General features: G+C 39.3%; 1 protein-coding gene across 1 annotated transcript in view; it reads left to right on the forward strand.

Moving 5' to 3' along the window:
- HPSE2 (heparanase 2 (inactive)) overlaps positions 1–23,997 on the forward strand; it is a 693,243-nt gene that overhangs the window by 641,246 nt on the left and 28,000 nt on the right. The window contains exon 10 of the mRNA XM_059169238.1: positions 19,736–19,881. Coding sequence (XP_059025221.1) covers positions 19,736–19,881 — 146 coding nt within the window. The remainder of the gene's footprint in view (positions 1–19,735; positions 19,882–23,997) is intronic.

Here is a 23,997-nt window from a genome sequence, read left to right on the forward strand (position 1 = left end):
ATGATCTGTCCATTTCAGTGAGGGGAGTGTTAAAGTCCCCTACTATTATTGTATTATTCTTGATGTATTTCTTTGATTTTGTTATTAATTGGTTTATATAGTTGGCTGCTCCCATGTTAGGGGCATAGATATTTAAAATTGTTAGGTCTTCTTGTTGGACAGACCCTTTGAGTATGATATAATATCCTTCCTCATCTCTTATTATAGTCTTTGGCTTAAGATCTAATTGATCCGATATAAGGATTGCCACCCCAGCTTTCTTTTGACGTCCATTAGCACGGTAAATTGTTTTCCACCCCCTCATTTTAAATCTGGAGGTGTCTTTGGGTCTAAAATGAGTTTCTTGTAGACAGCATATTGATGGGTTTTGTTTTTTATCCATTCTTATACCCTTTTGATTGGGGCATTTAGCCCATTTACATTCAGGGTAACTATTGAGAGATATGAATTTAGTGCCATTGTATGGCACTCCTGTAAGGTGACTATTACAGTGTATTGTCTCTGTTGCTTTCTGATCTATTACTTTTAGTGTCTCTCTTTGCTTAGATGACCCCTTTCAATATTTCCTGTAGAGCTAGTTTAGTGTTTACAAATTCTTTTAGTTTTTGTTTTTCCTGGAAGCTTTTTATCTCTCCTATTTTCAGTTACAGTCTAGCTGGATATAGTATTCTTGGCTGCATGTTTTTCTTGCTTAGTGCTCTGAATATATCATGCCAGTTCTTTCTGGCCTGCCAGGTCTCTGTGGATAAGTCTCCTGCCAATCTAATATTTTTACCATTGTATGTTACAGACTTCTTGTCCCGGATTGCTTTCAGGATTTTCTCTTTGTTACTAAGACGTATAAATTTTACTATTAGATAATGGGTTGTGAATCTATTCTTATTGAAATTGAAGGAGGTTCTCTGTGTCTCCTGGATATTGATGCTGGTTCCCTTTGCCTTATTAGGGAAATTCTGTCCAATATACCTTCTGCTCCCCTCTCTCTTTCTTCTTCTTCCGGAATCTCAATTATTCTAATGTTGTTTTGTCTTATGGTATCACTTATCTCTCAAATTCTCCCTTTGTGGTCCAGTAATTGTTTGCCTCTCTTTTGCTCAGCTTCTTTGTTTTCTGTCATTTGGTCTTCTATATCACTAATTCTTTCTTCTGCCTCATTTATCCTAGCAGTAAGAGCCTCCATTTTTAAAAAAATTTTTTTAATTTATTTTCAGCATAACAGTATTCCTTGTTTTTGCACCACACCCAGTGCTCCATGCAATCCATGCCCTCTCCAATACCCACCACCTGGTTCCCCCAACCTCCCACCCCTTACCACTTCAAAACCCCCAGATTGTTTCTCATAGTCCATAGTCTCTCATGGTTCACCTCCCTTTCCAATTTCCCTCAAATCTCTTCTTCTCTCCATTTCCCCTTGTCCTCCATGCTATTTGTTATGCTCCACAAATAAGTGAAACCATATGATAATTGACTCTCTCTGCTTGACTTTTTTCACTCAGCATAATCTCTTCCAGTCCTGTCCATGTTGCTACAAAAGTTGGGTATTCATCCTTTCTGATGGAGGCATAATACTCCATAGTGTATATGGACCACATCTTCCTTATCCATTCGTCCGCTGAAGGGCATCTTGGTTCTTTCCACAGTTTGGCAACTGTGGCCATTGCTGCTATAAACATTGGGGTACAGATGGCCCTTCTTTTCACATCTGTATCTTTGGGGTAAATAAGAGCCTCCATTTTTATTGCACCTCATTAATAGCTTTTTTGATTTCAAGTCGGTTAGATTTTAGTTCTTTTATTTCTCCAGAAAGGGCTTTTATTTCTCCAGAGAGCGTTTCTCTAATATCTTCCATGCCTTTTTCAAGCCCGTCTAGCACCTTGAGAATCATCATTCTGAACTCTAAATCTGACATATTACCAATATCCATATCGATTAGGTCCCTAGCCTTCAGTACTGCCTCTTGTTCTTTTTTTTTTTTTTTTTTTTTTTTTTTTGTGGTGAGTTTTTCTGCCTTGTCATTTTATCCAGATAAGAATATTTGAAGGAGTGAATAAAACACTAAAGGTATGGCAAAGACCCCAGGAAAATGTGCTTTAACCAAATCAGAAGAGAATCCAAATCGTGGGAGGAAGAAAGGAGGTAAAAAGAAGTTCAGTAATAAAAATTAGAAAAAGAAAAAATATAAAAAAGAAAATATATATATTAGGCTGGTGAATAGAACAGGGTCACTGACTAAATTTTGGGAGTATTTTGATCTCTTAGAAGAAACTACCTCCCAAAATTTTAAAAAATGAAAAAATATATAAGGGTAAACATGATGAAGGGATGGAATATGACTATAAAAATGAAAGGTTTTTTTTTTTTTTAATTTCTATAAAAGGAGTTGATAAGATAAGTTGGTTGGGAGAATAAAGAAAAAGAAAGTGGAGAGAATTTTCCCAGGCTGGAGACTAGAACAAAGCCCTGTGCTAGATTTAGGGTATATTTTGATCTATTAGAAGAAATTGTAACTCAAATTTTTTAGACGAAAAAATCCTATGTGTATAAAAAAAAATAAAGTTAGACAACTTCAAAAAATATGACTATAATAATGAAGGTTCAAAAAAGATTTTTTTGTGAAAGGTATTGTTAAGATAAACTAGTTTAAAAATGTTAAAAAAGGAAAGAGTAAAAGTTAAAAAAAGTTTAGCATAAGAAAAAAAAATTTAAAAAAAAACTAATTAACTTTGCAAGACTAAAGAATCATGGGGAGAAAGCCATGAATTCCATGCTTTGCTTTCTCCTCCTCTGGATTCCGCTGTTCTCCTTGGTAAGTGAACTTGGTCTTGGCTGGATGTTCTTGCTGATCTTCTGGGGGAAGGGCCTGTTGTAGTGATTCTCAAGTGTCTTTGCCTGAGGCGGAATTGCACTGCCCTTACCAGGAGCCAGGCTAAGTAATCCGCTCACGTTCTTTTTGGGGAGCTTTTGTTCCCTGAACGCTTTCTGTAGAGTTTCAGAGGACGGGAATGAAAACGGCAGTCTCCCAATCTCCAGCCTGGAGGACCGGAGAACTTGGGGCCCCACTCTTCAGTGCACCCTCGGAGAAAAGTGCTCAATCACTCCCATCTCCATGGCCTCCAGTTGCACTCTGAGCTCACCCAACTTAAAACCAAGTGTCTCTGTCTCTGGCACACAGCCCTGCCTGGAGTCTCCAAACCCTGCAAAGTCCTGCACTCTTTGAAGGGGTGTCTCCCTGGATCTTGTGGGGTCCCTGCTCACAGAGCAGTAGTCTGTGCCATGGATCACAATTTAAGGTAACCCCAAGTTGAGAGCTCACTCCTCAATTCTGTCTCTGTAGCCGGCTTCCCCACTCTAATACCTGCGAGCTCTGTGACACTCAGACACTCCCGATCTTTCTGTGACCCCATGGGACCTGAGACCACACTGTCCCTGCATGGGCTTCAACCCAGCTTAGCCTCTGGAGCTATGTCCCTCAGTGGAGCAGACTTTCAAAAGTTCTGATTTTGTGCTCCATTGCTCCACGACTTGCTAGGAGCTGGCACAGCCCCCTGTGGTCTATCTTCCTGTCGCTTTGGATTCACTTCTCCGCCGGTCCTACCTTTCAGAAAGTCATTGATTTTCTGTTTCTAGAGTTGCTGATCTTCTTCTGCTCAATCTCCTGTTGGATTTGTAAGTGTTCAGAATGGTTTGATAAGCTATCTAGCTGATCTCATGCTACCTGATGTCATCTCAGCCTGCTACTTCTCTGCCATCTTGACTCCTCTCCTGGAAGGAAAGTTCTTAAATGATCCTTAACAAGCTACTAGACATCCTTACATACCAGCATCATTCATAAAATGTAAGGTTAATGGGATGCTACATACTTCCACACCGCACACATAAAAAAGAAGGATGAGTGTGTCCACAATATATTTATGAGATAGCCTATGAAGTTTAGGGATACACCAATGTTTTCCACTTGCTACAATCTAGGTCCGTGCTTTGCCAATGGGGGAAGGTGATTTGAACCCTGTGGGGAGATTTGGCAATCTGGAAGCATATTTGTTTGTCACAACTGGAGGAAGGGGGTGGTGCTGGCATCCAGTAGTTCCAGGCTTGGGATGCTACTAAATCTCCTACACAATGCAGGGCAGCCTGTCCCAAGAGAATGACCAGGCCCAAGCTACCACTAGTGCAAAGGCTGGATGACCATGCTCTCAGGTTTAGGGTCAGGGGAAATGGTATAATTCCTGCCAGGCCTCTAGAATCTTGCAGAATAGATTATTCCTAATACATTCCCTGCATCTTGGATAAAAAGTAACTGACTAGAACTAGCTCATACTCTGTTTTTTTTTCCTTTACTTGCACATTCTGCCACACTCATAATACTTTTAACCCCAGGCAGGTGTGGGTTGTTTTCCCCCCACCCCCTCATACCGATCAGTTGTTCGACACCATCTCAGTGTCCTACAGTTCAGTTTAGTTCTGAAACTGTCTACCTGGAGTAGCATCGGGTCCCACCACGGCTCAGTCCCACAGGACTGCCTCCACCTTGGACACCAGTCACAAATTCCAGGCTGTCCCTTGTACTTCCCTTGTACCAACAACCTGTTATATATAAGTCAGGGTTCCCATGACTCCCCCTTCAGGTCTGATAATTGGCTAGAACAGCTCACAGAACTCAGGAAATACTTACTTAGGTTCACTCATTTATTATGTAATAAAGAATATGATAAAGGATACAGATGAACAGCCAGATGAAAAGATATGTAGGGTGAAGTTCAGAAGTGTCCTGAGCATAGGAACGGTGTCCCTGGAGTATACTACCCTCCTGGCACATGGCTATGTTCACCAACCCAGAAGCAATCCAAACCCTGTGCTTTGGGGATATTTATGGAGTCGACATTGTGTAGGTATGAGCAATTATTAACCCAATTACCAGCCCTCCTCTCCTTTCTAGAGAATGGGTGAGGGGATGCTGAAAGTTTTAAGCTCCTAATCATGCTTTATCTTTCTGGGAGCCAGACCCCACCCAGGGCCCCAACAAGAGTAGCTTCATTAGAACAAATAGATGCTCCTATCACCCAGGAAATTACAAGGGACTTAGGAGCTCTGTGTCAGGAAATGTGGTCAAAGACCAAATATTAGCAGAAAACAAGGGTAGAGATAAATACATGTATATGTATTTTTTTTATAGAATCTCTCAGAGAATCAGGGAGAACCCAGTGAATTTAGGAAACTTAACAATCCCACTGAAAATCAGGAGAGTTCTTATCACTTACTTTTCTGTTTGCTGGATCCCAACTTAAAATTGACATTTTGGCAGCCTGCAACTTTCCTCATCAGTGCAACACTCAATTGATTATCACATTTGCCCCGGGTTAGTTCTTTATACTCCTGGAATATTTTTCACATCTATGTTCAAGCCCTGTGCAAGCTCTTCTAGTGCAGGGAGAGGAGTACTGGCATTGGTGGCCACTCCAGGTAAGGAGAAGTGTGTTTTCCTCTTGCCTTGCCCAGTACCTAATTTAGCCAGTGAAATGTGGCTGCTAGTTTTCTAATTCTCACAGAAGCACTCAGAGGAGGAGAAAAGATGGGATTGATTTTTATCTCTACTCTGACTCTGAATTTTAAAGGGAGCTTCACAGTGAAATCACTAATCAGTAAGGTAAGATGTTTTCCCCCTTTGGCTGTATACTGATATCTTACCCATTTAATCAGGCTGGCACTTTATTTTTTTTTTTTAAGATTTTATTTATTTATTTGAGAGAGAGAGAGTACATGAGCGGAGGGGAGAGTCAGAAGGAAAGGGATAAGCAAGGCTTGGTCCCAGGACCCTGAGATCATGACTTGAGCCAAATGCAGACACTTAACTGACTAAGCCACCCCGGCACCCCTGGGGCTGACATTTTAAATTCTAATAACACTTTTTAATTATATATTCAGAGAGCTGCAATAGTGAGATTTTCTACATAAGTTTTGTGCATTCATTCATTAATTCAACAAGTATTTATCAAGCACTTACTATATACCTAGATACTATGCTAGGGGTTATAGCTATAGTTCCATTGCTTAGGTACATTGCTTTATATCTGTAAGCTCAACATCCTCACCTATAAAAAGGAAAAATAATAGTGCTTCGTCATAGGATTCATTGACAAATTCAAGAATACGTATGAAACATATATTAAACACTCAAGAAATGTTCATTGGCCTTGTTATGAAAAGCATGGACCCTGATCTCACCAAAGGGTCTAGTATACAACACATACAGATCCGTAGGCAATTAGTATCCATTGTGAAAACTGCTATCAGGGGAACTACAGGATTCTCAGGATCACATACAAGAGAAAACCTAAGCTGGACTCAGGGCTTCAGAGAGGTTTCCAAGAGGAAATTTCATTTAGATAGAAACCCGAAGAATGTGAAGTGTTAGCCAGGCAGGGCATGGGAGGAAGAAGTACTTCAGATGATGAACAGTGTTTCCAAAGGCCCAGAGGTATGAAAGAATGAGGCTTTCAAGGAACTGGATGAAGAAAAGTAGTACTACTCAGAGATAGGTACTGTTTCCATTTAGGTGTATGTACTTCAAGTTTAACTCCACAGAGATACTTAATTCCCCTCAAAAATAGGATGACCCTATTTTAGAGCCTGCTGGGGTTTTTTTTCCAACTTTTTATTTAAATTCCAGTTAGTGAAAATACAGTGTAATATTAGTTTCAGATGTAGAATTTAGTGATTCAACAATTACGTATGTGCAAATGGCCAAGAGATTCATGAAAAGATGCTCAATATCACTCATCATCAAGGAAATGCAAATCAAAACTACATTGAGATAAATCACCTCATGCTGCTCAAGAGGGCTAAAATCAGTACAGGAAACAATAGGAGAAAGGGGAACCCTCCTGCAATGTTGGTGGGAATGCAGTCTGATGCAGCCACTCAGGAAAACAGTATGAAGGTTCCTCAAAAGTTAAAAACAGAGCTACCCGGAGCGCCTGGGTGGCTCCGTTGGTTAAGCAACTGCCTTCAGCTCAGGTCATGATCCCAGAGTCCTGGGATCAAGCCCTGTGTCGGGCTCCTTGCTTGGCAGGGAGCTTGCTTCTCCCTCTCCCTTTGTCTGCTATTCTCCCTGCTTGTACTCTCTGTCAAATAAATAAATAAAATTTTAAAAAATAGAACTACCCTGTGACCCAGCAATTATACTACTAGGTATTTACCCAAATGATACAAACATACTAATCCAAAAGGTTACATGCACCTGATGTTTACAGAAGCGTTATTTACAATAACCACATTATGGAAAGAGCCCAAATGTCCATCAACTGATGGATGGATAAAGAAGATATGGTATATAAATATGCAAAATGAAATATTGTTGTGCCATAAAAAGAATGAAATCTTGCCATTTACAATGGTGTGGTTGGAACTAGAGGGTATTATGCTAAACCAACTAAGTCACTCAGAGAAAGACAAATACCATATGATTTCACTCATATGTGGAATTTAAGAAACAAAGCAAACAAACATGGGGGAAAAAAGAGAGGAAAACCAAGAAACAGACTCTTAACTAAGAGAACAAACTGATGGTTACCAGAGGGCGGTGGGTGGGGGTGGGTGAAATAGGTAATGGGGATTAACTAGGGCACTTATGATGAGCACCAGGTGTTTTGAATGAAAGTGTTGAGCCTCCTCTTTTTCTAGACAGTATAATGAACATCTTTTAACATCATTAATTATTCTTCTAAAACATAATTTTTAGGGACTGCAAAATATCCAGTTAGATCTACTATAATTTGTTTATCCAATACTTTATTTTTTAACTTTTCATTGTTTTCAGGTTTTTTTCCCCATTAAAAATAATGCTGTGATGACCATTGAACCAATTAAGATTCTTTAGTCATAGGAAAAAGAGGGAGGGAAGACATCTAGGGATCTTAAGCAGAGAAGAAATGGAGTAGTTGAAAAGCTAAAGCACACAACTTAGAAAGGATAGAATCCAGGGCAGCATGGAACCCAGGGGGCAGCACCATGACAGTCAGCTCAAAGTGCCACTCCATAGAATAAATCTATTCCAGCCACTCTTCTTGCACTTGTCCATACCATTCAGTTTCCAGATTTCCATGGAGAGAAACCCCAACTAGCCTAATAAGATCACTTAGTCTACTGAAGGGAGATCAGGGAACCTTGATAAACAGTATACAATTATGGCTGAATCATTTCCTAGTAGAAATCCAGATGCTATAATCAGGAGGAGGAATTTAGGGCACAAAACCAATAATAACCACAGCAAACATCTTGGAGATGAATCTTTGCACATCTATGATTATTTCTTTGGGATAAATTATGAGAAGTGGAATTGTTGGGTCCAAGAGTAGGCAGGAATTTAAGACTTAGATGCATATTACCAAGTTATTCTCAAGAAAGTTTATTTCTGGCAATTTATTTTTTCTTTTTTTTAATTCAGGTAAAATACATAGAACATAAAATTTACTAATTTAACTATTTTTAAGTATACAATTCAGTGACATTAAGTACATTCACAATATTGTGCAACCATCTCTGCTAGTTCCAAAATATTTCATTGCTCGGAATAGAAATCTGTACCCATTAAGCAGTAATTCTCTATTCTCTCCTCCCCCACCCTCTCATAACCTCTATTCTACTTTCTGTATCTGAATTTACTTACTCTACATGTTTCATGTAAGTGAAATCATACAATATTTGTCCTTTGTGTCTGGCTTCTTTCACTTATATAGTGTTTTCAGAGTTCATCCATATTGTAGCATATGTCAGAACTTCGTTCCTTTGTTGACTGAGTAAGATTCCACTGTATGGATAGACCACATTTAATTTATCTGGTGATGGACGCTTAGGCTGTTTTCACCTTTTGGCTATTGTGAACAATGCTATAATGAACATTCACGTACAAGTGTCTGTTTGAGTCCCTGATTTCAGTTCTTTGGGGTATATTCCTAGGAGTGAAATTGCTGTGTTGGGGGTAATTCTATGTTTAACTTTTTGAGGAACTGCCAAACTGTTTTCCACAGTGGCTATATCATTTGGCAATTCATTCTTAATATTCAGCACTAGGAAATGTTTCAATGACATGCTAGATCGTCATGATCTGAATATCAAAGTTGTTGAAATAAGAACAGATAATGCATATTTGCCAAAAATAACTCTCACTGAAAGCATATAACTTGGCTTCATTTTACAGAAAACCTCTCAGTTCTGCCCCCAGCATTTTGGAGCCAGACAACATCACCTACCTTGTCTCAGTGAACAGTTTAAAGGCAGGTCTTTGTAATTCTTTGTGCAAGCCTGTGATTGCTTTCACTTACAGTATTCCTGGAATTCTCGGTCATACCACAGTACTTCTGGTGCCCCTCGAGCAATCACCGTCTGGGCTGCAAGTTTTCCTGGGTCTTAATTCCACTCAGTTCTCTGGTTTGGGCATCATCCCCATTGTCCTGAGCTAGAAGTTCCTCGCTGTTCCCTCTGACTGCATCACAGAGCCCCAGCTGAGCTAGTGCTTCCTCCCACCCTTACTTAGGGCTGGGATTGATGGAGCTGAGTACAGAAAAACTTTGTAATTTGTTTCAAAGTAGATAGCCCAAAATCCAGTTGTTGATAAGACTGAGTAAGAGGAGCAAGGGCAGGAGGCCAGATTAAGGGGGAAATGAGTACCTTTAGGCCCTGCTAGTACTGCCTCTTTATCAAGCACCTTTATGTTCTAGGTGCTGTGTCAGACTCAAGCACACAGCTCTGAGAAAACAGTCCCACCATGATGGAAGTCATAGCGTAGAAGAGAAGAGAACTGTGAACCAGAAACCCTATCCATAAATGTGTAAATACAAACCAAATCATGCTTCCTACGAGAAACTATTTCTGCTGTTCTATGAGAACATGTAACACAGAAAAGTGACTTAGCCTAGGCAGGGAATGGGGGTGGTCCAAGAAGGCTTCCTTGGGAAAATTACCCTAAAGCTAACATCTGAGCTAAGAGTTAACAAAGCATATGTGTGTGCCCTAGTGATCCTACATACTGGGGGAGGGGTGTGTAGGATGGGGTTGGGGGGTAATTAGAGAAACTGGAAGGCCCTAACTGAGGTTAAGAGAGAGAGAGAAAAAAAAAAAATCAATGTCCCTGGGCATAAAAGGCCAGTTTGGAAAGGCAGGGTGGTAAGGGGCCAATTCATGTTACAAACCACTAGTTTTAGCCCCTGGTCTCTAGCCTACAAGCCACAGGAAACCATTTGATAGTTGTGAGTAAGGTGGTAAAAAAAAAAAATTGATAGGCAGGGATTTCATCCCCTCTAGGGAGGGCAGCAGGGAAAATTGTAGATTTTAATATTTCCAAAGATACTTTAGTCACATGGAAATTGTGTGGATCTTCCCTGCAGCTCCCTTTCCGTGGAGGAAGTTGGAGCCGCGGGGTTCTTGTCCTCACATGTGAGCTCTGGCATACCGCCACGTCTAGTGCAAAACTCCACGGCGATGTTCCACTTCATTTCTTCTTGGCTCTATGAGGTCAGATATCTAGATGAAGGTGGCTGTTGGTGTAGCATTTGTGACCATAGAATGTAACTAAGTTTTTGTGACTTTGGAAGCCAGACAAGAAGCTCTGTGAAGGAAAAATATTTGTCATTTTGCTGTCCATGCCAGTGCATTTATACATCTCACAAGAGGGAAACATTGAGATTAGACAAGATTAGGCAGCTGCAACAAGGCCTGTCAGTCCTTAGGAAAACTATAACCTTTGAATCTTGCAAAGTTATCATTTCACTTCCATTCAGCCCTAGATGCCCTCCCATCATCTTCAGGAGGGGAATCTTCATTTGATCATTCATTCAATCAAACATTTATTGAGTGCCAATATCTATGTTCATAGGCACTGGGGCTGCAAAAGTAAGCCTTGATCTCAAGGAGGTTCCTTCCAACCATCCTTAATCTCCCAACACGGGCACACATGTATACATACACACACACACACACACACCCATGCGCGCGCACGCACACACATACACACACACACACACATGCACACCCCACCCCCCCACACAAACATACCAGTTATGTTTATGTTTTCAGGGAAACTTGCAACAGAGCTATGTACATACTGGAATGTAACTATTTTCAGGAGGCTAAAAAAGTATTTCAAGGAATAAAGAGAAGAATAAACAACATGTATTAAATATTTTATTAACCAGGCATCATGACAGATGTTTCCAGATATATTATCTCATTAAACCCCGACAAGGAGACTGAAGTTTAGAGAGAATAAATCACTGTCCAGCATTTGAATGTGTATCTTTCAGCTCTAAGCAAATTATTTCTCCACTTTCGTTTCTCTGTGAAGCTTTCCCTGAATCTCCTCGTCATAAATAATCATTTCCTCTTCTGAATTCCAGAAGTACTACAAGTGGTTTCTGTTCATGTGGAGTTTACTTTAGTCAGCCTTGTTTTACAGAGAATTGTTTACATGTATCTTGACCACTAAGTTCCTAGAGGATGGGAAGATGTCTTGTTCATCTTTGTATCACCCAGACTCAACAGGATACTTTGCAGGCCACTGATATGTGCTCAGGAAATGCTTGTAGAAGGAAAGAATGTATTCATAGATCCCTCACCTTTTGATAAGCACCTAAGACCATAGGTCAGCACCCCTCCCACCCTGAGTATATAATCAAGAGTGTCATGGCCATGCAGTGTAGATAACCCAGTCTATAAGCCCTGTTCATACCTCCATAATCAGCTGCCCCCTGATGCCATTTCAGCCTAGTAGTGCACACCTCTGAACTACTGTCCACTCTTAGGAAACTGGATTCCAGGTTGAGGTCTATGTTATGAAGTCCTGAAGTCCCGACAATAAGCTAGGGAATTCTGGGGCCATGGAGACTCAGAACATGGTCTAGAAAAAAGGATGGGCCTTTGGCTCTGTGGACTTCTTACCCCATGGAGAGGAGTGCTGCTGAAGGAAAACCAGAGCTTAGCTTTCTAACACGCAAGGGTCCCCTTGCCCAGCTCTAGAGTAATGGAATAATAAATGTGAGAAGTAGTGAGTGAAGTAAGTGAGTAAAGACAAACATTTCAAAACTATGCATTGGATTTGTATGTACCAAAAATAAAAAGAAACTTCAGAACTAAATTTCAGGGACACATTAGGAAATATCTATGCAGTGTACATTTGTTAGGTATCACTATCGTTCTGTGATTGTTTTCTCTCAGGTATGTTCTGTGCTTGTTCCTGGAAGAACTTGATCTTAGTAAGTTTTTGCAAGCTGGGGTTGGGTTAGGAGGAAGTGTGGCTGAGAATTTAAGGGACACACTGCTCTTGTCTTGCCATAGCCATCCAATCCTCTGGAATTAAGGATGTGAGCATTGAAAAAGCTCCAAATCCGGGTTTCATGCTCATTCTCTGTATCCAATCAATCACCATGTCCAATCAATTTTATCTCCTAAATATTTCTCAAATCCCTCTTCTTCTCTCTAATTTAACTTCCTCACCTTAATCAAATGACCATCATTTTTCTTCTAAACTAACTTCCTAAATGGTTTTCTCCAATCCATTTTCTGCACAGCTGTGAAAGTCAACTTGCTAAATGTAAATTGAATAATGTCAGTTATTCTGTTAAAATTCTACAGTGGCTTCCCATTTATTTTAAGACAAATTCTACAATCCTGCGGTCTACAAGAACTGGCCCTGCCATCCTCATCTTGTCTTTGCGCTGAGCTCGTCTGCTTTCAGACTCTCAAGCATTCCAGACTCCTCCTCATCTCAGAGACTTTGCATAAATCTCTTGATCAAAACACTTTCTATCCCCTCCCCTCCTTTCCTCAAATCTTAAATGAAGTCTCTCACTGCATGAAAGATTTCTTTCCTCACCTACCATCCCTCTGCCCCTACCTAGATGGGGTCATAAGTTCTATTAGATAACAGTCTCATAGATTTCTCCATTACCATTACATGATTGAAATTAATTAATTGCTTAACTCCTTGGCTTAAGAACTGTTCTTCTTGATAAATATAAGCCTCAAAATAGCAAGAACTGTGTATGTCTTATTCACCACTCTATCCCTAATGCCTAGCATGAAACCTTAAACATAGCACACATTCCATAATTTAATTCTAACCACACCAGAAAGCCAGGAGCTCTACTAGGCATGGACTATGGCAATGGGTAAGTTGTCTTTGACCTCGAGGAGCACACAGTTCTATGATTAACCCAGTAAATTTTGCAAAATTGTGTCAGTTTCTTTCTCTTTTCCCATTTATTTTGGTTCAACTTACTCCATATACTGCATTGTCTAGCTTTCAGACAACAATTGACTTTTTGATAAATAGTAAGGAGAAAGAAAAGATTTAAAACCTCTGTCTTTTTAGTGTCATCTGTTATTAGTTTTCCCTCTCCAGCTAATATAAATGGACACTATTTTTCTTCCACCTCCTCTTATGTCTGATACACTTAAAAAATTTCTGTTTGTGTCTCCCTTTGTCCCTTAAAAATTGCAGTGTGTTCCTTGATTTAGATTTTTTTTATTATTGACATAAAAAGCCATTATATTAGCCTTCCTTCTTATTGACCCTTACTGTCTGAAAACATCTATTTATATTCCATCCTTCTTTCATATAATGTCCTGTTGTTAGGTATGTATGAGCATTCTTTATTTTTTCCTATCTGTTCTATGCATAGAGGTCATCTTTTCTACATTTTCATGTCATTTCCTTAAGAGATAATTAAGGGATCATTTCATTTGCTTAATTTTATTTATGATTATACAAATGGAACATATTCATAGGAAAATAAAAGAAAGAGGAGAAAGGGAGGGAGAAATGATCAGGGGGAGGCAGGTGAGGAATATAATTTGATTCTGCTGAGAGCTGCTGTAAATGAAGGAGAGATAAGGACAGAGAGGCAGGGACGGTGGAATTTTTAAAAAGAGGTAAGGTAGATAAGGGAACTGAGAAGAACAAGGGTAAGAGAGGAGTCTGAAAACGGTACATGGAACTAAGTAAAGGTGAAATTTTCACATTCACCTTGACTTTTAACCTACCATCAACTGACACCAACTCAAATCCTCCATTCCCCTGAGGGAAGAGATGATGAACTAACAGCTTATCACTGTAAACCTATCTCTCTTTGGGCAAAACATTTCAAAGAAATGCCAGCCTATGTGTGCATTGACAATGTCATCTTCAGAAGGGAAACTCTGGTAAACAAATGCATACATAATTTTCCTTTATTATCTTCTTAATATTTTATTTGACATGTTCAAAAAATTATCAAGGCCTACATGTTACTTTGAAAGCAAAACAGTAACAATCAGCACCTGTGACTCCTCTACCACACAACCCCATGATGGTACTATGATGATAGTACCATCAGCCTCTACATTCTCCTATTGTGCCATTCCCCTGATTCCTCCTGCCCCACTCAAGGTGACCATTATCCCAAGTTTCATGTTTGTCAACCTATTGCGTATACAATTGCATATATACACAATGTTATCACAAATGTATGTGCACTTAAACAATATGTCTATGAGCTGTCAACATTTTTTTCTTAAAAGCAAACATTTGCCTACAGCATCTGAGAAACACACAACTATTGCCTAGATCACATGCTTTACCTGAGCACTCTATCCGTGAATTCAAGGAGGTGGGGTGGGATGTGGTGGGGTGGGAGGTGAGAAAATGAAGGCTTTTGTAGATCCATGGACACTTTTGGAACTAGAATTAACGAGATCATCACAAATAGTTTGCACAGAATACCAAAAGGAAAAGCAGAGAAAAAAAGGGAGAGAAGAAGTATAGAAGCACTTTGAAAGTGCTTACTCTAGAAATGGAAAAATCAGTGAATGTGCCAACAGAGCAAGTTTGGGGTTTAACACTAGATTCTCCTTATTGCTTATGCTTACTACTAAATGGTTAACTAAAACTCCTAAAAATAAAATACTTCCTGATTTCAATCTCTGAACAGAAAACATTTCCATGTTTTCTCTTCCTTTCAAGATTTGTTTTCATTGTGAAAGATCTAGGATACTTTCTTAATAGAAAAAAAAATAGATTGTTAACTTTGAAAGAAACAAACAAATAAACAAGAAACAAAGAAAGAGAAAAGATTCCTTGGCTGGAAGAAGTTTACTTTTCACTGCCTTCTGTATTTATGAGAGAAGACTCAATATTATAAAAATGTAAACTCTTCTCATTTGAGCTATAAATTCATTGAAATTCCCAAGTCCCAGCAGATTTTGTTTAGATATTTAAGAATCTGATTCTGAAATGTCTGTGCCTGAGTAAAGGCCCAAGATTAGCAAAACCATTCCTGAAGAATAAGATAGGAGATGTTGCTCTACCAGATTTCAAGACATGTGTAAAACAATGGTAATTAAAACAGTGCAGCAGTGATACAGGACAGCACAGTGGGACAGAATAGAGAGCCCTGAAACAAACCCATGAACATATGGAAGTTTGACAGATGACACAGAGGACACTGCACACTTCTACAGAAAGAAGAGACTAGTTAGTAAATGATGCTGGTATAACTAACTATGCACATGGAAAAATAGGAAGTTAGATACCTACCTCACACACCACACCAGCAGATTAAATCCAGATTGATTAAAGATTTAATGATTAGAAGGGGATAAAGCCGTCAAAATTATTAAAGAATATAAAATATCTATGAATTGGACCTGAGGAAGGACTTCTTATACAACACACAAAAAGAGCTAGACATTTTATGCCCACTGGCTTGGCAAGAATTCAGTCAGAAAATAACAGGTGTTGGTTAGGAGAGGGAACTCATGCAGATGCTGCTGGAGGAACTGTAAGATGGAATAATTGAAATCACTTTGGAAAAGAGCTTGGCCTTATCCTGAAGTTGAGTCTTTGTCTACTTGGGTATGACACAGCAATTCCACCCTTAGGTATGTACTCTGGTAGAACAGTGCTTCTTTAACTTTCATGAGCATCAGAATTACCTAAAGAGCCACACAATTTGGGGTCCCCACCCCTTGGAGATTCTGATTCAGTAGGTCTGGGATAAAGTGGGATAAAGTCTATGAATGTGTATTTCTGAGAAACACCCTGCTGCTGAGGCTGCACCTGGTTTCCAATCACAGTTGGAGCAATGCTTCTCCAGATTTCTTCACTTGTGTCTTGGGAAATAGGAATAAGAATATTCAAAGTCATATTGTTCAAAACAGAAAAGATGTGGACACAACCCAAATATCTATCAGCAGAAGAATGGATAAACAAATTGTAGCATGTTCACACAATAAAGTATCATACAGTATTGAAAATGAATGAACAATAAGTACAGATAACAACCTGGATGAATCTTAGAAGCACAATGTTAAGTGAAAAAAGTAACTCACAGAAAATGACATCCAGCATGATACCACTTTTATAAAGCTAACAGATTTAATAACATATTTCTTAAGAGCAAATGTATGGATAAAACTAAAATATGAACTAAAATGTGAATAGAAAACACAAAAATGGGGAAAGGGAAGAATCACCTAAGAAGATGCCACTGCCTGGGTGTTAAGGTAGCTTTTCAGGTGGGTGGCAGGTTCTCATATGCTTCAGAACTCTCATGTAAGTTATATGTACATGAAAATTTTTTTATAAATATTTGTCATATATTACGGAAAACATATACACAGTACACATAAAATGGAAAACAATTTTTAAATCAATGCCAGACAATCAGGTAAGCTAAATGAGATAAGATTACAAGGAAAGGAAAATTGTCATAACAATTAAAATACTCATTAGACTTGGTAAATGACAGAAATGATCCTGGAGGAAATGTAGAGGACAAACTTGAGATGTCCTGTTGCAGAGGGAAAACAAAAAGATTAAAAAGTGATGAAAAAGGTGATAATAGATGTGCAGGCCCAGGATGGAGGGCTCACAACAATGGTTTTAGGAGTCTTCCTAAAACCATGAGTGGAGCAAACAGAGAGAAAAAAAAGTCAAAGCTATATTTAAAGAAAATCCTCATAGGTAAAAAGAAAAAAAAAAAAAAAAAAAGCCTTAGTCTTTCTTTCTTTTTTTTTTTTTTTTGAAATTTGATGTTTTGTCTCTTTTATTTTAAATATTTTATTTATTTAACAGAGAGAAATCACAAGTAGGCAGAGAGGAGGAAGCATGCTCCCTGCGGAGCAGAGAGCCCGACATGGGGCTCGATCTCAGGACCCTGGGATCATGACCTGAGCCGAAGGCAGAGGCTTTAACCCACTGAGCTACCCAGGTGCCCCAGACCTTAGTCTTTCTGTGATCAAAAGTACTCTCCAAATATCAGCAAATTAATGCAGAAAACCACATTGACACATTTCAAATATCAAGGATAAAACATGACTTCTATAAGCATTCTGGCAGAATACAAAAGATAGAAAATAAATGAGCTAACCAAACAGAATAAAATTCACCCTAGCCTCAAATTTCTGTGCAACAAACAAGACAAAAAGATTTCAAAGTTCATTTGGAAAAATAAATGGATATGACTAATTAAAGAAAGTTTGAACAAAGAAAAATTATAAATGAAATGAACTTGAACCTCTAGATATTAAGATGTTAACTGTAATAATGAAAATGATATAAAACTGATGTTATATTGCATATTATAATGTTATAATATATATTATAGATATGTTTATGTTTTTACATATATATAAAACTTGGTACATGATCAAGATGTGTTCAAGAATAGGTTATCAACTGTATGATTCTACAGCTAGTTGTAGTAAATAGTTTAGAAAATAATTAGTACCATACAGCTAATAGTTTTCAATGAATTAAGAGGCTACACTTTTTTATATAAATTTTTTAATTTTTTTAATTGCTTTTCAGTGTACTAGAATTCCTTGTTTATGCACCACACCCAGTGCTCCATGCAATACATGCCCTCCACAATACCCACTACCAGGCTGGCCCAACTTCCCACCCCACAAGAGGTTACACTTCTAAATGATTATATAAAAAGAACTATAAGAAATATCAGTGAAGATTGATCTGATCTTTGTGTGAGAAAGGACTTTGTAAGAATGAAAGAAGTGAAATAAATCAAAAGAAATAAATGGATATATTTATCTAAAATTTTCTTGAAAAATTTTCCATGTCAAAAAAATCATAAACATTGATAAAAAGTAAGCTACAAACTTGGATGGAATATATTTGTTCAATATACATTCTAAAGACTCTTTTTTTTTTTCATTCTAAAGGCTCTTACCAATAATATTAAAAGATGTATTGCAAATCAATTAGAAAAAGGTGGATATCCCATTGAAAACAGGGATGATTGTGATAATCAGTTCACAAAGTTTACTGCAAATTAAAAATACGGAAATTGCCATCAAATAAGAGCAAATAGAACCAATGAGTTTTTTTCATTTATATGATTGATGGTGATAAAATATTTGGCATTTTAAATATTAGGAGACCATATTTAGCAGCCATTCTGAGGACACTTAGATTTAACTAAGGTAGGTGGTTAAGCAAGTCTTATAGCTCACTACTCAGAGCAGACATAGAGCTATTCTGCCAGCAAAGGGACTTTGAGACTTTGTTCTGATTTATGCAATTCAACAGACATTTTTAAGCAGCTGATATTATAGAAGACCACACAAGGGGGAAAAAAAGAAGATGAAGAAGAAGAAGAAGATCATTAAAAGATTTCTGCCTGGAAAGATGAAGACTGAGAAAACATGCATGATGTCTTTAAGACCTTGAGTAGCATGTCCACACTAAATGGCATGGTTCTGGAAATCCAGAATTATGGGGAGGGAGGAAGCCCCCAAACAAATTAGGGAGCCCTTTTTTACATGGGGAGTTATAAACACTGAAGTCATTACCCCATAATTGGATATAAGAGCAAATCCAATTACAAAATATAAAATATATCTTGTATCAAGTATACAAAATATATCTTGTATCAAGTATAAAAACAAATACAAAATATATCTTGTATCAAGTATAAAAACAAAATGTGATAATAGCAAATACCATAGAAATTAAGGTGGCAGTGAAGAGGCTTTGTAAGTTCAAATACATGTGTGGATCACAGATTGAATATTTATTAATCAGTTACAAATGGATGTCAGAATGGTCAAAAACATCACATTCTGTTAGTTTAGAATTATTCTTCTTATTTCAGAATTATTGAGGATGACCAAGAAGTAGCACCATGGTTTGTAAACATTCTTCTGTTTGCATTTCTGACTCTGGAATCCAGGACCCTGGTGTCTTGCCTGGAGGACTTTCATCTCCCTCCCACCACACTAATAGTGTTTAGTAACAATATTGGGAGGATGACATTTGGATTCTTATACTGATGACAATCCTAAAGATTGGAAATCTTCTACTCTACAGTTAATCATAAGTCATAAACTAGTGCAAAAGTCAAGTCATAGGAAAAGAAAGTTGAAAATGTAAGGCCCCAAAAGGTTATTATTTCGTATGTGAAAAACTTTGATTCATTTGTTTTGCATGCCTGTCTGGGTCCACCCCACTTAAATTTCCCCAAATTCATTTAGTCAATTGAAAAGGTCACTTTAGACAGTGCCCATTTCATGATCAACCCAAGGTGAGCACTTAATTGAGTTGACATGCTTAGAGGATTAGGGTCTCTTTAGTCATGATTCACTGTACCCCTGGTAAGAAGTGGTTTCTGGCCTATGTATTGATATGTTTACTCATGACAGTCAACATGCTTCTTTCTCTAACCCTCCACCTCTCTATTCTCCTCAGGACTACTGGCTCTCTCTCCTTTACAAGCGCCTGATCGGCCCCAAAGTCTTGGCTGTGCATGTGGCTGGGCTCCAACGGAAGCCACGGCCAGGCCGAGTGATCCGGGACAAACTAAGGATATATGCTCACTGCACAAACCATCACAAGTAAGTCTTCAGAGACATGTCACAGAAAGCCACTCCCGAGGGGCTTCAGGCTTCAGGCTGCTCTTAGAATTCCATACCATTTGGGACCCCTAAAAGACTAACTGTAAACTGCTTCTGGAGTCATTATACCTGCTCTTTGCAGGTTTCAAAGGACCTCTGATAAATAGCTTTTTCCCCAGGTAAAACCATTTTCTCACTCTCAAAGGATTGATACACAAAAAGTTCATAAAAACACATGCCATTTGTTCATTTACCTTTTCATCCAACAAATTTTTATTGAACATTTTCTCTCTTCCAGTTGATAAGGCCCACGAGGCTTTTTGTGTGTATCTACACCTGAACCAAAGCTAGAGACACAAAATGTGTTCCTATGATCCAGCAGCAGAGCTTAAGGAAATAAGTCTACATTTCTAAGGTGCACGCTGGAAAGCTCTCCCATTAGAAATCTAGCCCTAGACCTGTGTGTCCCAAGCTGGAAAGCCCAAAGGAAGTTATGCCAGCTTTAGAACCATTTTCAGTATTTCAGAAATCTTTCCAACTATTTTAAATCATAGGAGGTTAAATAAAGATTAGACTTTCTTTTTTTTTACTGGGCTGGACTTAGAACAATCAGTGTGGTACAGTGTGTCTAACCTTCTCTTTTTGATCAGAAGCACTGGTTGTCATTGAAGTTGTCTGTAAATAAACAGGAAAAATAATTATCAGTAAATAAATAAAGTAAGGCAGATAGAATTTTAAAACATGAGGATCGGAATGTAAAAACTGAAAACAGATCCTAAAGCCAAACCCATCTGACCATATTTGGCTCTTCTACATCACTTCCTATTTAAGGAGCAGAGTAGGCAACTCTGAAAAAGAACTCTTTCTCTTAATGCCAGTGGAGGATGGGAGGAGGAAGCCAGTGCCTCCAGCCAGAACTTTATTCCGGTGGGCCTATCAGGGACTGATCATGGGCAGTGGATAGCACAAAGAGCTCCAGTGGTCAGGTTACAATAGACGTTCCTTCTCCTTCCTTGATGAGAGAGGAGCCAAGTCAATTAATTTATCATGATAAGATTTTTCAAAGAATCACTCTGAACATAGTGGGGCCAGGGGCCAGTTGTCTTGTCTGTAGATACAAGTGCCTATTGTGGATGAGAGGAGGCTGGTTTGGGCCGAGGCCAGAGGCTTTCAACGTGCCTTTTGCTCAACAGGAAGCTCAATCCAATACCTGACAGAGAGTGACTGCTTTATGGCTCTGGCTGGAGTTATCTGATCACCACACAAGGATACATTGTACTCCTTGTCTCCACTCTGGCCCTGAGGTAACCACTCAAAAGGAGGACCCCCAGCTTCAAGAGAGAAATATTACCCTTGGCACCTTTTCTCTCCTTTGGGAAACACATCAGCTGTGCCCTTTATACTATTGGTCTGAGGAACCAGGGGGGAAATGTCAGTGGTCATGGGCTTAGCAGGATTTCCATGTCCTCAGAGAGGGCTCCTCACATAGTCTCATCCCAGTGCTCATCCTCACATTCTTTAACATGCTTGTAGGGAGTTGTCACTAATATTCTAAATATACCATGAACTCAGGGCCAGTGTCTCATTCATTTTTGTATTCTTGGTGTCTAATATGGTAAACTGGCATGAAGACCTCAGGAAATGTTTGATGAATGAATGAATGCATGCATGCAGAATCAGGGCATCAAGACATCATGGATGATTTACATCTTCCCCTTTGATATCAGCATATCATCCAGAACGTGGTGGTGTACTAGAATGGCTAAGAATTCTACCATTCACTAGCAGGAGACCTCAAACCAGTCACTAAAATCATCTGGATTTAATATTCTCTCTAATCACCAGCTCTCCTCTGCTTTCTGTGGGAATCCACTTCAGAACCTCTCTGGGGAAACAGTGCCACTGTGCTTCTGTCAGTACCTCCCCTCTTCCGCATTAAAAAAGGAAGATGATGTTTGAGTGATCTCTTGCACATATGGCTGCAATGAGAATAACAGGGTGGAAGGTCTTTTTGTTCCTATTAGAAAGTAAGCCCACGATGGATGCACAAGATGGCTGGGTTTGTAGATATCCTCCATGTCTGTGGGTGTCAGGTACCCCAGATAGGTAAGCACAAAGGTAGGACAAGTGTGTCTGCTCCTTCTCCCTGGGAAGCCATGTACCGTGCCTGCGCCCCTCATATTCCACGACAGTCATGAGGAAGCACTACTGATTCACTTGGTTTATTCATGGTCAACAACTTAAGGTCACAGAAATGTCCCAGAGTGGGCATGTTCACACTAGCCACTCCTGACCAATACTCTGAAAATATATATCCTTGGTCAAAACAGGGATTGGGTGAGAAAGTATAAACTTAGCAGTAGAACAATCCAGAGAGACATTGAAACAACTCCTGCACTCCAGTGTAGACTGGGCACTTGCTGTGTGCCAAGCATCTTGCCAGATATCTGCACTTATATTATCAGACTGAATTCCAGAAGTCTTATGGTATCACCCCTCTATGCAAATAATAATACCATTAATAATGCAAAGAATTTTACACTTGGGAAGAACCCTCAGAGATCTTTGGGCCCAATGTCCTGTACAGCAGAATTTCCTTTTGCAACCTCCTTGGCAGTTTTGCAACCTCTATTTGAATACCTCACTGCCTTTCGTGGCACTCTCTTACATTGTGGTTTGTTTCTGACCTAGGAGAGTGGTGTGTTTTATGATCAGTTGAGAACCAAAAGTTCCATATGCACACCAATACCAGCAGGTGCTCTGCTGCCTTCTGTTCTAGAGTCAATAGATCAGGAGCCCCGCAGTATGGCAGTTCTCACCTTAGATCTTCTTGTTCAGAGAACAAATACATTTTGACTGGGAAACGTTGTTTTTTTATAAACCATTCGGCTGAAACAATTTATGTTTCTGGGGAGGAGTTGAGGTCTTAAGCCAAGTTCAGAACCAATTGGAACCTGGTGGATATTGAAGCAAAATTGAGCCTTTTGGGGTTCAAGTTTGTTTATTATTGGCAAAACATGACTTCCTGTTTTTTAGAAGAAACTTTTTTAAAGGCTCATAAAAAAGGTTCCTGAGGCTTCTTGGACATCAAATGACTCTTACAAAACAATATTTTGATGAGTTAAGTGTAAATGAATCAGAAACATGTGGATTAAATTTCCCTTAAAATACACAGGGGCTTTGAAATTAGGGGAAAAAAATGTTTGGCAAAACATGGCCTGACTTTTACCGAACCCAAAAACTTTGAGTTAGATTTGGAGTCAATGGACCAACCCGGTTCTCAAACACATGGACTTTCACTGGAAATAACCATGGAGTCCAAAGCACCATCTTCTCTTTCCTTTTCTTGCCTCCCAGCTTCACTGGAGACATTTCTAGAACAGTGACTATTTTTTATCTGGAAGTCAAAATGCACCTCTCCCTATGATGTCCCCCACCTCTTACATTCAGGATACCCCACTTTGAGCCTCCCTTCCCCGATTCACTTCCTCTTACCCCCATGGCATCACAGAGAAGATGTCAAGCAGCAAAGGAACAGCCAGAAAGATGAACTCCAGATGCATGGATTCCCTGCTGAGGAAGAAGTCTCACCATGAGAGAGACATGGGGTAAAGTAGATGTTCTACCAAGCAGAAAAGGACATTCACTAAGAGAACCAAAAGCCACCAGTCAGACCCTATCTTCATGGGCAATAGATACTCCTCCAGATTATTTTTCTGTGGGCAGAGAATATATATTCTTTAGGACTCTGGATTCTCGACACAGTACTTTCAGGTTGGTGCTACACTCCCCAGCCAAGAATGTATTTTCACAGCCAAATGACCTCTGCTTAAATCCCTGCCCCTCAGCCAAGCAGAAGGGATGGCTGAGGCAATCTTCAATGCTAGTTCCTACCTGAGGACGGTCCATGGATTCTGTGAAAGCCTCTGCTCAGGGGTCTCTGGGCTGGCTTTCGGTACTGCTTTGTCTCCCCCAGGGGAACTATGTAAATGGAAATCAGACCATTGCCAAGCGCTTGAAAAGACAGCTTTCCCTGCAGCAATGCTGTGATTTCAGGTCTCCCTCCCACCCACCACTTCCCAGCATCCCACCCTTCTCTTCAGTCTCCGAGGGCTC

Source organism: Mustela lutreola, chromosome 4 (genome assembly GCF_030435805.1).
Source record: "Mustela lutreola isolate mMusLut2 chromosome 4, mMusLut2.pri, whole genome shotgun sequence".
NCBI classification, from domain to species: Eukaryota; Metazoa; Chordata; class Mammalia; order Carnivora; family Mustelidae; genus Mustela; species Mustela lutreola.